At 35.0% G+C, this 17835-nt stretch overlaps 2 protein-coding genes across 4 annotated transcripts; both read right to left on the bottom strand.

Annotated features, from left to right (window-relative positions):
* Positions 1-317: 317 nt before the first annotated feature.
* Positions 318-4506, bottom strand: LOC107785428 (ubiquitin-conjugating enzyme E2-17 kDa). 3 transcript variants are annotated; one of them, XM_016606731.2, is made up of 5 exons: positions 4369-4506; positions 3207-3313; positions 2208-2335; positions 1399-1503; positions 318-694 (listed from the first exon to the last, which is right to left on the bottom strand). In XM_016606731.2, exons 2-5 carry the CDS (start codon positions 3274-3276, stop codon positions 551-553), a joined length of 447 nt encoding a protein of 148 aa, XP_016462217.1. In that variant the 5' UTR covers positions 3277-3313; positions 4369-4506; the 3' UTR covers positions 318-550. The 3 variants fall into 3 exon arrangements, with proteins under 3 accessions (XP_016462217.1, XP_016462219.1, XP_016462218.1); XM_016606733.2 differs by having other exon boundaries at positions 3207-3332; positions 4369-4504; XM_016606732.2 differs by having other exon boundaries at positions 3207-3335; positions 4369-4493.
* A 4474-nt stretch (positions 4507-8980) lies between these two features.
* On the bottom strand, positions 8981-15990 carry LOC107807278 (26S proteasome regulatory subunit 6B homolog). Its single transcript, XM_016631634.2, has 6 exons — positions 15386-15990; positions 14027-14257; positions 10051-10209; positions 9800-9952; positions 9519-9602; positions 8981-9249 (listed from the first exon to the last, which is right to left on the bottom strand). Exons 1-6 carry the CDS (start codon positions 15986-15988, stop codon positions 9115-9117), a joined length of 1365 nt encoding a protein of 454 aa, XP_016487120.1. The 5' UTR covers positions 15989-15990; the 3' UTR covers positions 8981-9114.
* Positions 15991-17835: the final 1845 nt, after the last annotated feature.

The raw sequence follows: 17835 nt of genomic DNA, 5'->3' as shown, positions 1-17835 counted from the left end.
CTTCCAAAACTGAAGAAACAATACAATCAAAAATGGCACAGTAGGATAAAGTTCGAGAGCTCATCATACATTTATATCTGTGCTACCACGCTATTCTACCTACCATATAGACTCTTGAACCATTTCTGTCGTATTTTAGACAGACCTAATACCATTTACTAGTACAATTCTTCGCCATACTCCTAACAACTTGTAATATTACGGTAATCAGTATACCTCCGTTTTCATTTTTAATATTTTGGTGTTAGAAAAGAGTCGAGGTCTATAATTGTGAATCAATGCAAACTTTGAACACAGAACCAAACATGCCAGGCAAATTGGAAAAACTAGAGAAAGGCTTAGGTAAACTGGCAAACAAAGTAAAATTACATTGAAGTGTCTCCCTTACTAATAGATATTCACAAATTGAAAAGACATGTCCCTTGACAACCCACTTTAAGGGAGATTAAGAAGTAAACTAAGTTCTTTAGCCGAGTTTATTCATTCACCACAAGCACAATAAGACATTGCTGTCACAAAGTCTCAGACATGCCTGGTGACACCTTTGCCATTATCCCATAGCATATTTCTGAGTCCAGCTACGAGCAGTGGTCTCGTATTTGGACCTGTCGGTCTTGTACATGTGAGCAATTTCTGGTACAAGCGGATCATCTGGATTTGGGTCAGTCAATAGGGAGCAGATGGAGAGCAAGACCTGTAAGCATATCACCAGTTTGGTCACACCTTCACACCCAAAGGCAACTCAAAAGGGAACAAAAAAGATCAAAAAAGAAACAGAAAAACCCCAAACTTCTCCCGCCCTTCACCCCACCCCCACCCCCAGCCCTGTTTTACAGAAAGTTCGTCTCGTTATGCAAGTGGTAGATAAACCAACTCTCATCCGTTTTCGATGAGAAAATCTTTTCTGAATGTTCAATTCTTCAATTTGTTTCTTACTTTCTTCTAAATGGTATTCTTTACCTTTGTTTACCTCTTTAAATCCAATCACGTGGATAAGCTGTCATGTTCCTTCCTTGGCATTTTATCCAGATATTATCAACTTACAATTTGCATATTGTGAGAAACTGAGTGTCAAGTATTAAATAATGCACAACTTTGTGTCACAATTTTTGGCAGATTCTTCATAATATTTTAGGTGGCTCTCCCTACTAGGCAATAGAGATTGTAATCAATTAATCAAATAGAATCATTTGGTCAACCAAGGCCACGAGACTTTTAAAAAGAAGAGATCAAATTTGTGCAGGTGTCAAGAATCTTGAAGTAGATCACATGGACAATTCTCCTCAACCATATTGCACCATAACATCATATTCATCTTTGAGATTCCTTTCACAGACAATCTATGACCGCAAAAACAGAGCTAAGTTGAGCAATGAAAAGAAAGGCAAAGCTCCAAACCTTAGATATGGTTAACGCTGGACTCCACTGCTCTTTTAGAATATCCAGACAAATACTTCCATTGCTATTGATGTTAGGGTGGAAAACCTTAGTTCTAAAGGCAACCTGAAATAATCAAGGGAAAAAAATTAAAATCATACCTCGAAATTTAAATGATATTATCCGGCAATGGAGAAAATTTATTCTTACAATTTCATAAAATGCAGATTGCTTGACGCCAGATTAACTACCACTTTTTTTTATGAAGCAAATTAGCTACCACTTTAACCTGTTCTTAACATTAATGAGACGCCAGCTCCCTAGTACTGATAAAGATACATAGACTTAAAGGAGTAATTGTGCCCATGACTCTAGCACAAGTAGATAAAGAGAATTGATAGAAGGTCAGGAACTTAAAAGAACTCTGCCTTACATCCCACGTGGTGGGAAATATCTGGAGAAGAGCATTGGCTATGGAATGTAAACTCAAGAGCATATACCAATGTAACAAATATCAACAATGCGCGAACACTAACACACACACACTATATACACAAAAAGAATTTGAGAAATAGCCAATTTGAGTTAATTTTCTCAATACATACATGGACACTGCAAATTTTGTCAGACCTACACATAAAAAAGCTTTACAGCTTATGCAAGGAGAAATATTTTAAACAACCAACTCAAATAGTTGAGATGGATTTCCTAAGGCTCTATATATAAACAAATGCATGCAAAATAATTTATACGTCTCCTTGTCCAGTTCAACAACGAAATTACATGTGAACAAGAAAGCAACAAAGGACCTCTCTGGAGCTAAAGCATACCTTTGGAGGCTTGAAAGGATAATCCGGAGGGAAATGAATTGAAACCAAAAATACACCTCCGGCATAAGGGCTATCTGTAGGCCCCATGATTGTTGCTTGCCAATGGAACATATCCTCTGCCACTGGACCTGAATTAAACCAAATATCCTAGTCAACACAAGCACAAGGTTTCTTCCAGATAGCCACTGAAAACAGTGAAGTCTAATAAATCTGGAGTGCATTCCATTATACATAATGACGTTCCGCAAAGGTTACAATCAATGACATCATATACACGCTACGTCATCATTTTCCCATTTTAAATAATATTTTGGTATGCAGCTCTAGGAGACCAAAAATGAAATGTGATGCCAATCAAACTGAGAAGGAAAAGGAAAGTACAACACAGAATGACAGAAAATACGAGGCACCACTCTTTGCTTTTAATGGTTTGTGGTCATTCTTATGAGGTAAACATTCACATCCATTATCCCCATGGCGAGAACATTACAAAGAGTTTATAGATACACAAAACTACAACAAGCCCAGTTCCACATTGCACTATAATGCACAAATCAGAAAGGAACAGCAAAACCAGCCAAACGACTAACGATGTTAGTCAGACAGACATTTTTACCATGTGATTCTGCTTATGTTAGGTAATTATGTAAGTACTTTGACATATCACTTAAAGTTATATTTGATACTTTGATTCCTTTTCTTTTTCCATATAGTAGACTCCATAGTCCTTCCCAAACACCTAAGAGGAGCCCACTAGCGGCCATTTACCGCTCGCTTTGCTCCCTTGGTGATACGCAAACACCAACCACACACGGGCAGTGGAGGGTCTCACCAGTTATCACAAGGCTACTATTCCAATACTAAATATAAGAATGAACAGTTACAACAGCATCAACAGTCCATGCACAGGGACCTATTATTCCATTAGCTAAGAACACTCCACACAAACCCCAGAAAAGCAATAAATTGAAAAAGGGACAAAAAGTCCAGCTAACATACCAGCACTGCATGATGTGGGAGGATCCTTCTGCAGATCCTTGAGCTCCTTCAATATCCTCTTCGACGCCATCAATTAGCCCCTTGTACCTTCAAATCCAAACCCTAACCTGGCGTTCAATTCAAAACCTTCTGTCACAAACCATAGATTTTCAATTTTCAAAAAACGACAGCCAAAAGAAGCAAACCAGAAGAAAAAAAACCTAAATCAAGATCCAAAATAGTACTAAATGCAATCAGCACTGTAAAATCTACTCAAAAGTGCACCCGAGGGCAACTACTGGTCAATGAAGTGAGGGGAAGGGAAACCATGACATCTCACATTACAGTCCAAGCACCAAAAACACTAGGTGATTTTATTCATCTGCCTAGGTACACAAAGTTACCCATTACCTAGGCCAATGGGAGGTAGCACATACCAGTGAAATAGGTACGCACAAGCTGACTAACATCACCGTCATCCAAACAAAAACAACTCTATCCAAAAGTACAGAGAAATCATGAGCAGATCTAAGCTATTAATAACTCTACCCACTACTCTCAAGTCATGACGCATATTCATATGTTAAAAATATAATAAACCGCACTTGACCCAAATTTACTAAATCTAAATCTCATAAGATATACACGTTCATGAGATAACATCGGTAGATCTGTTTCATTCTTCAAATAGAATCAAGCATCCAAGTGGATATACTACAAATACTGCTTTTAGCTACGACACATTAAAAATAGTATATACAATAACCGTACTAGCTCGGAATCTAGTGACTCTAAATCCTAAACTTATAGCTAAGAGACGTAACCGAAATTCCAATAACTGTTAATAATAAAAAAAACATAGATCTGTCCATTCCTTAAATAGAACCAAACATTCAAGTGGATACATACAGCTACTGCTTTTTCAACTCGTCAAACATATATTTTGCATAGAAAAATAATTATTAAAAATCGTAAATACAGTAAATTCACTAGCTCCTCTAAATCCTGAATTTGCAGCTCAGATACGTATCCAAAAGTTAATTAATTGTGAATAATAATAATAACAACAACAACAACAACAACAACAACAACAACAACAAAAACAAAAAAAAAAACAAAAAAAAACAAAAAAAAAAACTAGATCTATGTAGATAAATGAAGATTTATAGGGTTTTTGAAATACCTGAAGGTGATGAACAGTGAGAGAGGTGGATTTGATTGACTGAAATTGAAGGAGACGGAGAATGCAGAGCTGGAAGAGGATTTTGAGCCAATAATGGTACCACTACTTTGGAAGAAGTGGAAGAGAAGTAGAAATAGGAAATTAGATTTCAATATTATACAAGGAGAAGGAGAAGTGGGGTCCATTGAACATATTCTAGAATCCTCTTGCGTACTCATTATTTTTTGGCGTACAATCAACGCTAAATCTACCCCTCTCAGCTTTATACGTTACCCTCTTGTTTTTCCTATCCGTTGGTGGTGCTCTGGCTTGGATTCGGGTTTCACGCCTTTTTAGCTTCTTCTTTTTTCATTTTAAATACTCCATTTATTCTCATTTTGTAAAATAAATTGGTTATAAATTTGATTTGAGTGGATTAAAAATAATTTAAAAAGCTTTAAGGATTTTAATTTAAAATAAGTTATAAATATATTTGTGAATATAAATTATCTCATTAATAATATAATAATAAGTTTAAAATTAAATTATTTTTAATATAAAAATATAATATTTATTTTTTTACAGACTAAAATAGAAAGTACATCGCATATATTGAGACACGGAGAATATTGGGGACGCAAGGCGAATATACCACTATAGGTATGGATTTTAATTAAACTCATAACTTTCTACTAAGTTTAAATTTATATACGGTATAAATTTTCACTAAAATTGTAGTAATAGATATAGTAAATAAAACACATAACTTTAAAAATATAATGGATTCAATACTAAAAACTTTAAAGATTGAACCCAAAAAATTTATATCCTAAGATCCATTTCTATAACAATAGTGTTTGGATCAGCTTGTGCACATCACTATTAATACCAGTGCACCAGTTCATATGTATAGAACGATGCTATGGTTTCTATACGATTTTCAAATCTAGCTTTTCAAATTTATCCCCCCGTTTGGCCATAGATTTTGCCATTGTTTTTTCAAAAAAAAATTGGCAAAACATGTTTGTTTATAGATTTTATTCATATTTTGACAGATTTTGAAACTAAAATTTTCAAATCCCAAAACTACTAGTTCTAGACCTGTTTTTGGCCCAAAATATTTCAGTTGGATTTTTTAACAATTTCAAAAATTATCCCAAACTTTTATATTTTGTGGAAAAAAAACACCATCTATTATGACTCAACTAATCCATCGGCTAATTACTATTATTTTCTTTTGGACGAGTGGATCTTGTAATATTATTTCAATTTGACGAATTATAGTGGCTAGTAATTGTGTTATTAGCAGTTGATAGTAAAATATCGGGTTATAATTTTAGGATAGTGTATTATGTAGTTCTTATAACAATGATAATTTTGTCTGAAGCTTATATATGTTCAAGATTATGGTTTGTGAATGAATGGCATCGGTGAAGGTTCTACATATACAAGATTAGCAAGTTTATTTGTTTGGTATTATTGGATATTTTTTATAGTTTTTAGAACTTATAGGTATAAGTCATGTTTTATGTTTTTTTTTTTAAAGTAAAATATGTTTTGAAAAATAACGTCAAATAAATTTTTATCTTCAAATCAAATTTTATTAAAATTAAATTTTTTAAAACAAATTTAAAAATTTATGACCAAACGCTAGCTTGCAAACTCAAAATGGAAAGACCTTTTTTTTAGGGTTGGAGGCGGGGGTGGGGAAATTAGCAGAGTATGACCCTATGAATAAGCAGTCTCTACTTATTCCCGACTACTGAATTTTTGCTAACTCCTAAACAAATATGACCTTATGATTAGGACTTTGGTTTTCAAAATTTCAAATTATTTTGCATTTTCAAACTTTGTATTTTAAGAATTCGTCCGAATCTGATTCTCTTTTTTGTATTTCTTTCTTTCTTTTTCTTTGACCTTGAAAGGACCAATGGAATATTTATACTCCAACCACAAGGAAGAGAAAAAAAAAGATGCAAAGACACTGTTTTCTTTCGGTGGGCAATGGAATCTTGTAGTACCTATGTCCAAGTTATCATGGAGAAAAAGGTAGAGTCGGCAGAGGAATTAAAAAAAAAAAAAAAGACAGTCCGATGTACAAAATATATCGTGTTCATACAGAATTTGAGAAAAGAATTACATCCCAAAGGATGTGATGTAAACAATTTACCATAATGCAAGCATAGTTTCTGCTTCTATGGCCCAAACTTATAATATATAGGTTGCACTGAAACAATTTTATTATTGCTCCAAAACTTGTTCCTACGGTGGAATACATTTGTAAAATATTATGACGCATCACACTTAGCCATGGTCAATTATGCAAGAATATTCACATGAATAATACAAGGCGTTGTTTACCTAATTAAAAGCAAAGCATCTTACTAAAGAAAGATTGAGGGGAGCAAGTGCCACTGAATCATCATTTTTAAAATCAGTATTCCTTACACTTGTCAACTGTTCATGATTCTCGCCATTTTAATCAAACTATTGATGTGTATGGGTGTGTTTGGTAAGAAAGAAAATGTTTTCCATAAAAAAAAGATTTATAAAACGAGATTTATCACTTATTTTCCTTGTTTGGTTGGTGAGTGAAAAACTTTTTCGAAAAATATTTTTTAGGAAAATATGTTTTATACTACTTTCCTTGCCCCCTTCCCCAAAATCTCCATGTTTTATGTGCTCCCCCCCCCCCCACAAACCGCAAATATCCAATATTTTCAGGACTCTATTTGCTTCAAAATTTAATTATTAAAAATCCACACAACATGAAAAAAAGTACTCATTTTGTTAAAATAAAAGAAAATTCTTTTTCTACATCATGAAAAGAAAATATTCATTTTGTTGAAATAAAAAATAAAAGAAAATATTTTCTACTACATCATTTTGTTGAAATGAAAGAAAATAAATTTTATACATCATAAAAAGAAAGTACATTTTTTGTTGAAATGAAAGAAAATACTTTATTTACATCCTGGAAAATAAAATACTTATTTTATTGAAATGAAAAAGTAAGTACTCTATATAAAACATGAAGAAAAAAAAGTAATCTCAATAATATTTCTATTTAGGGGTGAGGGTAGGGCAGGGGGGAGGGTGGGTGGGTGTTGTGGGGGTGGGAGGTAGAGGTGAGTGGGTTAGGGGTGGAGTTGGTGGGAATGGAGAATAGTGTGGAAAAGGTTGAAGAAGAGTTTTGGAAAATGTTTTCCCTTCTCTTGATAGGGAAAACATTTTCCTCCAATTGGAGTAAAATGATTTCATGAAGAAAATATTTTCCAAAGTATTTAAGCCGGCCAAATATGAAAAAATTAAAAAATATTTTTCGAAAAATATTTTTCCTCATGCCAAACACACCCTATGTCTATGTTATTTTTCTCTTCAAAGTGTCTAATTTTTCTGAAACAAGTTTAACTTGCACCAATTAAAAGGAACAAAAACAAAACTAAGAAACTAAACCCATCGGAGTTGAGGGCTAGTAGCCTAGTACTAAGAAACTAAACACATCGGAGTTGAGGGCTGTATTTGGCAAGCTCTTTGCCGTCAAAAGTTGAAGTTGAGGGTTCAAACTCTATCAGTGATATAGTCCCCTTGACCCCACCCTGATATAATTTAAAAGAATAAAAAGTAAAAGAAATTACACGGATCATATATTTTGTTCCATATTGTAGTGTCATAGAAAAGCAATTTCTCAAAATAAATATCTAAATGAATGAGATTCTAGGAAAAATGATCCTCTATGAATACTTTAAAGAAACACTATGCAGATAACATAACCATCCTCAAACGCATGCCCACTCCTCCAGACTTTTTCTGAACAATCAAGAATTTCCAGCGACTACACTTGAGAAGATTAGCATGATTTATATCTAATGAGACCTCAAGAAATTTGTTGTTTATTGTTAGTGCTTTGCATCTTTTCTCTAGTTCTTACGTTGTTGTCATTATTTCTATTGTTTTCTGTCGATAGTACTGATAATATGTCTCTCTTTTCGTCTTCTTGAGCCGAGGATCTTCCGAAAACAGCCTCTTTACTCCCTCGGAGTAGGGGTAAGGTCTGCGTACACTCTACCCTCCCTAGACCCCACTTGTGGGATTTCACTAGGTTATTGATGAGACCTCAAGAAATTTTAGATCCAACTCAAACTGAGTGGCCATTTTCTAAAACTCCCAACAGCATATGCATCTTGAGGAGACGCAGTTCGTCTCATAGATAACCTTATATGTGATGCATTTTGCAGATTTACTCAGAACATAAGGCCAGTAGAACAGCAAGTCATAAAACAAAATGGTATTTCTGCAGTTAGAGATGTCGGGCGCAGTGGAGATCTAACAATAAGTTCGTATGTCCAGCAGAACCCAGTGCTTCTGCCACATCGTTATGTAGGGAAACCAATAATAGGTATAGGTAAACATAGAACACACTCTTTTAACTCAGAACCCAGTGCCTAAGTTCTAAATCCACCACCACTGGTGGGACAAGAAAACACCCCCACAGGAATGCATAATTGGAAACTCAACGTGATCTTAGCAAAACGCCCTCGCAATGAGAAAAACTTATGGCTTGAGACAACACGTGAAACAGCAAATAAGATGCGCGCACCCAAACTCAAACAATAGACAGCCTAACACACACTTTCTGAGTGAAGGAATGATTGTACTAAAAGGCTGCAAACAGCCATTAAATATCCAATACACCACCACTGCAAAGAAAACATTCAGAGGCATACATATTAGATTCTGAAGTATTTGCTTAGCCTTTAACAACAATCACTTGTAGAACTCAAAGTCAGTGTCAGGCTTCTTAACATTGGTCCTGTAACCCTTTTCGAAGTCCTTGGGAAGTATGACATATCGATTCTTGCGCACTGCATGCATACCAGCTTCTTGACAGATTGCCGAAATCTGCAAATATTGCAACATACATCACTAATGCACCCACAAATTCCAATTCATTTTCATTTCGCATTAGTATCCAGCATAAAATAATTCAGTCTTGCAGGAAAAAGGGAAAAACAGTTGCAGCCAATTAGAAAGAAAAATTAGCTCATTGTTCTTTTGTTTTTTGGGGGGTGGGGGGTGGGGGGTGGGGGTGGAGGTTCTTCCACATTTTTTATCATTACCAGAGCATCCTACAGTCACCCGACAAAATTGTATAGAGTTAAAAGACAAACCTCAGCAGCACTGATTTTATCAGGGCGAGAAACGTAATCTTCCAAGTCGACCTCATCACCTAAGTTCATCTTAGCAGTGCATACCTGCCAAAAAAATAATCCAGCATTAGTTTGGTTCATTCATGCGAAACACAGGTAGACTGCAACAGAAGCAGAAAAGCAATTCAGAAATCCATCTACCTAAACTTCTACAATATTTTCCTCTTCACTTCTTTTTAGGGGAGGAGAACGACGAAGAAGAAGCAGACGACATCATAATATAACATAAACCAAAACCCCACCTGAAAAACAAGCCTCTTTTGACGTCTATCAGGCAAAGGAAATTCGATCTTCCGATCTAGCCTTCCAGGACGTAAAAGTGCAGGGTCCAGTGTGTCAGCTCTATTAGTTGCCATAATAACTTTCACATTCACCGTTTGGTCAAACCCATCCATCTACAAAATACAAACCCAAGGGGAAAAGGTGGCTCATCAAACAATGCAGAGTTTTGTATCCTTCCAGAGCTACTTTAAATCTATGTACAGAAGCCTACCTGATTTAGTAGCTCCATGAGGATACGCTGGACCTCTCTATCAGCTCCAGTCTGAGCATCGAACCTAGCAGTAGCAATTGCATCAACCTCATCAATAAATATGATTGCTGGAGCATTTTCTTTGGCAAGGCGAAAGACATCACGAACCATTCGTGGGCCCTGCAAGAAGCAGTGAATAAGTGAGAAGACAAAAACTAGAGTAGTAGAAACAAATGGTGTCTCATAACTCTTCATGAACACAATCTGATCTAATATCACTCTTCAGTCAGGAAGAGAATGAAATTTTAACACGAACAAAATTGTATATTATCTGAAGTTGCATAGGAACTTGCAGTGACATGATATTGATCTGAAGTTGCATAAGCTTGGGGAACATGATTGAATTCAAAGCTACTTGCTGAGAGAGCTGAACTGATCGGCCAGGTTGGGTGCGATGAAAGCAAGATCTGTTTCTACAGCCACTTCTACATAAACTGTTCTATACAAATGTTTTACTAGTCAAGATGATCGAGGCAGGGAAGTCCATGTCTCTATATCATTTCTATGGAGGAATATCAAGACATTCTATATTACTTTGTAGTGAGAGGATCTGGACGAGGCTTTTGTTACGCCAAAAAAGGTAATCAGAAATTAAAAGTTATTTAGGCAATTGCTATTGAGAGAGGTCTTGACTTTAAGTTCTACAGAGCTATACGGGAATCAGTCCACACACCAAAGACTGAAGGTGAATTGACCACTGGGAGGACATGGATTCTAACACGGAAAGGGTCAAAATTACGCCTATAGTTTAGTAAATGGTTTAAAATTATCCTTCATCAACTTTTTAGTCCAAAAATACCCCCATTTTCTAAAATTACCCCTCGAGCCTTGTAGCAACCGTAAAGTTGTCTACGTGTGATTTATAGGTCACGAGTTCATGCCGCAGAAGTAGCCACTAATACTTGCATTAGGGTAGACTATCTACATCACACCCTTTGGGATACGGCCTCCCCCGGACCCTGCGTGAATGCGGGATGCTTAGAGCACCGGGCTGCCCTTTTAAAATTACCCATCGATTTAACAGCAAAACTTGTGGGCCACGATTTTAATGTGTTGGAATTTTTTTACTGGGCCACGTGGCTCTTTGGGTCAGACAACAAATATGGGCAATATTACCCGCCCCATTATCCGACCCACCCATTTCTTTTATTATCCTGGTTAAAAAATTAATAGTTCTCCTCCAAAAAGACTATCTACTAAGCTCTCTTTATTTCTCTCAAAAAATTTCCTCTTCGTTGGAAGTTTAGTAATTCTGAACAAGTACCATCTTGATTTCCTCCCGGATGAAGATGATAAAGTTGATGATAATAGTGATGGGATTATGGACATTTTATCGCTGCTAATTACTGGAAAATTGTTTGTCACTTCTTCTTCCTCTTTTACGGATAATGAACCAGTATTAAAAGAACCTCTCTTTTTCTTGAAATACTCTTTCTTCAGTAAAATGGAAGAGGGATGATGCATCGAAAATGGTACCATTTTTTCTGCTTTCTTGATCTGCTGTTTGCAAGATTTTGAGGGTTTTCCATAGCATCTCTTTTCTGGTGAAATCGACAAATAGCCAAAACTTTCTAGCTAGGTAATGATCGCCGATTTTTTCTCACTCGCTCCCGAATTTATATTCGAAAAACTATCTGCTGCTTTTGTATCTAAGGTTGGGGTTTTTTTTTTTGGATTTTTGTTTTTTGTTTTAAGCTATATTTCAGATCTACCAATGTTGAATAAGTAAATAAATAATTTGGAGTTATGAATAATTTTGGTAATATTTAAATGTGACTTTTGCATGGGGATTATGAGATTTAGTTTATGTATTAAGGTATGAAGATAGAGGATAGTGTGAGATCAGGAGGAGTTGTACTGAGGAAAAAATTCTTCTGGTTGTTTAATTATTAAAAAGAAGATGCCAGAATGGGCATAGGAGGAAGGATCAGTTATTCACAAAAGAGGTCAAGGTTTGTAATGAACAATTATGAGTCAAGTGATGAGATGCCAGAGTTAATTCAAAGAAAAACTCAGTTGGGCTATATTTTGGTAATGATTCTATTGTTCTAAGTTGCTCGGACACGGGTGCGGATGTCCAACATGGGTACGGATTTAGAGATTGGATCCTTCGAAAGGTAAATTCTAAGATCCAGGGCACGGATACGGGTGCGAGGATCTAGCTAAAAATAATTCAAAAAAATTGATATCTCTAAATTATGAGAAATTTTATGGAATACTTAGGTATAGCTTGTAACGTGTGGATTTCTTTTTTATTCTCAAGTAGTAGATAAGTAAATGATTGATTTCCTAGATAACTTATGCTATTTACCCTAATTTTGGTTCTGACTTCGGGAATCAAATTGTATCTCGTCTCAAATTTTTCCTTCCGTCGTGGTCAAAGTACCCAAAATTGTTTAACCAGATCCAATGCGGATCCCATTCCCACACCCACATCGATACGGGTGCGGCACCTAAACTGCCGTGTCGGAGACCCTCAGCTATTGTTTGTCAAAGATTATTTTTTAACCCGAGTAACAAAAGGAATGGAGCGGTGCGAATAATGGGGCAGGTACTATTACCCATATTTGTTGTCTGACCCAAAGAGCCACATGGCCTAGTAAAAAGATGCCAACACATTAAAATCATGGCCCACAAGTTCTGCCTTTAAATCATGGGGTAATTTTTCAGCAATAAAAATAACGATGGGTGTATTTTTGGACCAAAAGATGAATGAAGGGTAATTTTAAACTATTTACCAGAACGATGAGGCAATTTTGACCCTTTTCCGATTGTAACAACATTGCAATGTCAAAATACATTTTGAATTTATATTTTTTAAACAAAAGAATTCATACATATAGGAAGGATTTACTTAGGAAAAAATAATACGAACTTCTCTCTTAATTAGAGAATAAAAGACAATTTAATATTACTTGTTACCACTAGGCTAAAAAACAATTAAATACTACTTGTTACCACTAGCAGAAACGGATTTAGGGGGCGGAAGGGGTTCGCCCAAACCCCCTTCGCCGAAAAATTACACTGTATATATAAGTCAAAATCTATTTTTTACCTCTATATATTAAGTTTTGAATCCACTTGACACAACCCAAAAGTTTAGCTTAGTGGTCAAGGGGGTTCAAAAACTTTGTAAGGTCATAAGTTCAATTCCCACTAGCTACAATCTTTTTTAACTTTTTTTATTTTTGAACCCCCTTCGCGGAGATCCTGCCTCCGCCACTGACCACTAGGCTAAAAGACAATTAAAGAAAACATATATGATTCTGACGAAAGCTATTCTGCTAATCACCTCTTTTCAACTTGTCCTTCATTTGGATTTATAATGGATAGGTTTGCTGAACACAGCTCATCAACAAGTGCAGGGTGACAGCCCTAAGCTAGCAGGATCATGCCCCTCAGTCAACAACATTTTTTTGTTTGATAAAGTAAGGTAGTCAACAATATTCTTCTTTAGTTGCAACGTTCTTGATGATTTCTATTTTTTTTTATTTTAAAAATTGGGTAGCATCTTTCATACGGTTTCTATATTTGTAGCTTCTTTCAATGATTTCTATATTTATAATATTTAATTTAAAAGAAACAAATAAATCAACATCCTATGCTAGACATTAATCCAGCGAATCCTCATGAAGCGAGGTAGGTCATACAACTTCGAAGGAGATAGTAATAGCCCATTGCCTTATTCTCACTCCCAAACAAGGTTACTACATAGGAAATTGGAAAGTTAAAAAAATTAAAAAAAAATATAGGCCATAGGAAGAGACTGAATGCTCTTCCAAGCTCTTTTTAGGAAATATAAGCACTTTAAGTGACAACTCTTTGTCACATATCATGTTGTTAAGATAGATTTAGCAAACATTTACACTGGTGATTAACAATATATTGATGCATAAAAATGACAATGTTTTGGGAATTCTAAGGCTTCAATACATACCTCACCCAAGTACTTCTGAACAAATTCTGAGCCAACAACCCTTATGAAAGCCGCGGTAGTATGATGTGCTACAGCCTTTGCGAGCATAGTTTTCCCAGTGCCTGGTGGACCATAGAGCAAGACACCACGGGGAGGATCTATACCAATCTGCTTGTACAAGTCATGATGAGTCAGAGGTAGCTCAACAGCTTCACGGATTTCCTGCTTTTGTATGTCACATCCTCCAATATCCTGTTGTTAGAATATATAAGCTCAGTAACTAACAAACAAATTATGACCTGCGAAAGGTGGCAATGTGGAGGAAACATAATCAAAAAACATTAGAAGGCTATAAGAGTTCCTTTTCACAAAGCTTGGAAGATGGTCCCTTTAGAAGTCCAGCAATAATTTGCAAGGAAGGGTGCCAAGGAGCTTTCAAAAGCTTTAAAACAAAATGGTTTATTGAAGTTTTGCATACATAACAACTACTCTTCTTGGGTCCTTCAGCAAAAGACACAACTTATCTCAAGTATACAGAATGTGCCCTGAGAAGCCAATTGACCAGCTCTAGAACAAGCTAATTAATAGTTCTCCAGAAATGTTATAGGACCTAGAATTTTTTTTCTAACCAAGGAATCCTTGAGGACAGTGACAACGGTTCGAAACTAGGTGGATAATGGGATCGCCCTTCTACCTTCTCCACTTAAACACAACTTTTGTCTACGACCTGGCTCAACCCCAAGATGTGTGTCGAATCCACATATCATGTGATGTCCTCTTACAAGTTACAACTATACCAAAGCCTTAGGAGACCATAGTACCTAAAAATATTAGTTGATTATGACTTGCTTTGTAGCTACAGATATTCTTCTACACCCGCAGCCACATGTAGAAGTATCATCGATAAGATGGTCAGTAAAATCTACAGAAATTGGACTTTCTACTACATTAGATAAGTGAAGTTTGTCCCATAAAAAAAGTCAAGATCAAGATTGAGCTATGTCTTTCTTTTCCGAGGATGAAGCTACAGAAACATCTAAGTGAAATTTATGCTGAAATATGTGTGAAATTCAGAAAACTTCTAATTTCCCTAAAACACAATGACTTAACAGTATAGGAACGAAACTTGGCCAAATAGAGTTTAAAAAATACAGAGAATTCATACAGCCAAATCCAATTAGTTTCGAGAATGAGTCATGGTTGGTTGATTGATTGGTTGAATAAGACCCTGGTAGTAATTACTGAAACAAGCAGTACACTATCCCTAAGCAGATTTAACATATTTAAGCAGCACACAACCATATTTAAGCATATTAAACCCTAATCAACGTATAATTAAGCATAAACCCTACTTAAATAGTTCAAAGTTACAAAACTCACATTGTACATAACATCAGGTTTCTCCGACTGACTAAGCAACGAAATACTCGAGTCAGCTTCAGGCGGCAAAACATCAACGAGCGCATTCGAATGGCGGTGCAAAGCCACAGAAGCCGACGGCTTAAGAAGCTCCCTATTAATCGTACTTAATATCCTAACATAGTAATTCGACCCCGTAGTGGATCCTACAATCGCATTATTCGTATCAATCATCTCCATGAACTGACCGATCACTAACGGCACCGATTGGATCCGTTTAACTTCTTCCTGTGCACGCAAGTGTTCGCGACGGAGATTTTTTAGCTCGTCTTTAACGTATTCTTCTTGGATCTCAATGAATTCGAGTTGGCGTTGAAGTGATTTGAGACGAGCGTAGAGGTCGTCTTCACCGTCGGAGGAGGAGGGGATGGACGGTTCGGGTCGGGTTGAAGGGGGTTTGGGTAAGGGCGCTGGGTCGAGGACCATAGGGGAAGCCATTGTTAATGGAGTTGGGTGAGGTGGGAGAAGGGAGTTGTATAGAGGGATTTTTGAGGAAGAGAGAATGGAGTAGGGAACAAGAAAGGGGATGAAGGGACAGAATTTGTGTGTTTTGGACTCGGGCATGGATGCGAGTTAGTGCCCGTTTGGACATAAGAAAATTTTCCCCTTTTCCAAAAAGATTTCCTTTTTTTCAAATTAACTTTTTTCGTAAAATTTTCAATTTTTACTTGAACATGCATTTTGAAAAACTTTAAGAAAATTATTTTTTAAAATTTTCACTCAAATCGCTCACAAAACTTCAAAAACAACTCAATATTCTATTCATGTCCAAATATAACTCTAAATTTCAAATATCATTTTCACTTGGCAAAAAAATCACCGTATTTTGAAATTTTATAATTCTTATGTCCAAACGCCCACTTAGTATCACTTTTATGGTTATACGCCTATCTATATTATATTAAAAGGAGAGTAGTGAAGCATGAGGTTAAGCCAAGTGGCGTATTGAGAAAATGTCACTTGACACATCAAGACATAATCTAGAAAATAAATCTAATCTATATCTATATTTATATCTATATCTATATCATATATAGATCTCATCATCAATTTTCCTTCTATATTAACTTAAATCATGGAAGTGAAAAAATAATTAAAAATTTATAATATTAAAAATATTAGAAAGATGTAGATTGGGATAACTATGACTATTTGTACTCTAAACAAGTTAAAATATAAATAAAGTAAATAAATTTATTTAAGATATTAAGGATTGATGACTTCGAAAATTGAAAAAAAAATCAAGTAGCACATTTTTTTTACATAAAATACAAAAAAATATTTAAAAAAATATGTATTAGTTTTAAAAAGATATTAATTAACATTATTTAAAGTTAATAAGTACTCACTATTTTGGTCGTAGATTTGATTGGAGAAATAAAGAAAAATCCCACATTCAAAGGGAATGATTATCTATATTTATGATAAATAATATTGATAATTTTTACCAAATTCTTTAATTGGTATATTAGAGACAAGATGGGTTGCTCTGATGGTAAGCAACCTCCATTTCCAACCAAGAGGTTGTGAGTTCGAGTCTCCCCAAGAGCAAGGTGGGAAGTTCTTGGAGGGAAGGATGTCCGGGGTATATTTGGAAACAGCCTCTCTACCCCCAGAGTAGGGGTAAGGGCTAATTGTATTTATCCATATTTAGCTCCTAGCAGGCTTTTAAATCTTAACAATACTTTAATTATAGGGTAATTCAAACTCAGTAATATCTTTTTTTGACCGTTTCTTAACCAAATATCTCATTTAATTTGAATTTGAACGGGAACATAATTATCATGCAAAAATTATACATAAACTAAAAGTGTGTGTGTGTAATTACGGTACCATAAAGGACTAATATCATATGACAAAGAATATTCATATAATATTATTCCTTATGTAGAAATTAGGATATTTACAGTTTAAATATTACCATATAAGGGATAATATTATATGCCAAACAATATTTGTGACTTTTATCATATTGATATATTAAATTATTAACTGAAAAATAAAATATATATTTTGAATTTAAATCTAATCATACTTATTTGTAATTAGCATTTAGTAGGCTTTTAAACATTAGCAGTACCGTAATTATAGGGTAATTCAAACACAATGACATATTTTTTTAAAAGAATTATTTCTTAGTCGTTTGTTTAAATTAGAATGGAAAGGTAAATATCATTTAAAATTTATACACAACTATATATGGATATATGGGTCTAAAATTATCATAAAGAAATAACATTATATGACAAAGAATATTCATATAATGTTATTCCTTATATGAAATATTGCAATTCAAATATATTACCATATAAAAGATAATATTTTATGCCAAACAATATTCATGGTTTATCTCATATTTCATTAATTGATATATTCATTTCTTAACAGGAAAATAAAGCTTAAATTTTGAT

This window comes from Nicotiana tabacum, chromosome 3 (genome assembly GCF_000715075.1).
Source record: "Nicotiana tabacum cultivar K326 chromosome 3, ASM71507v2, whole genome shotgun sequence".
Classification (NCBI taxonomy): Eukaryota; Viridiplantae; Streptophyta; class Magnoliopsida; order Solanales; family Solanaceae; genus Nicotiana; species Nicotiana tabacum.
This window is presented reverse-complemented; position numbering and strand designations above follow the sequence as displayed.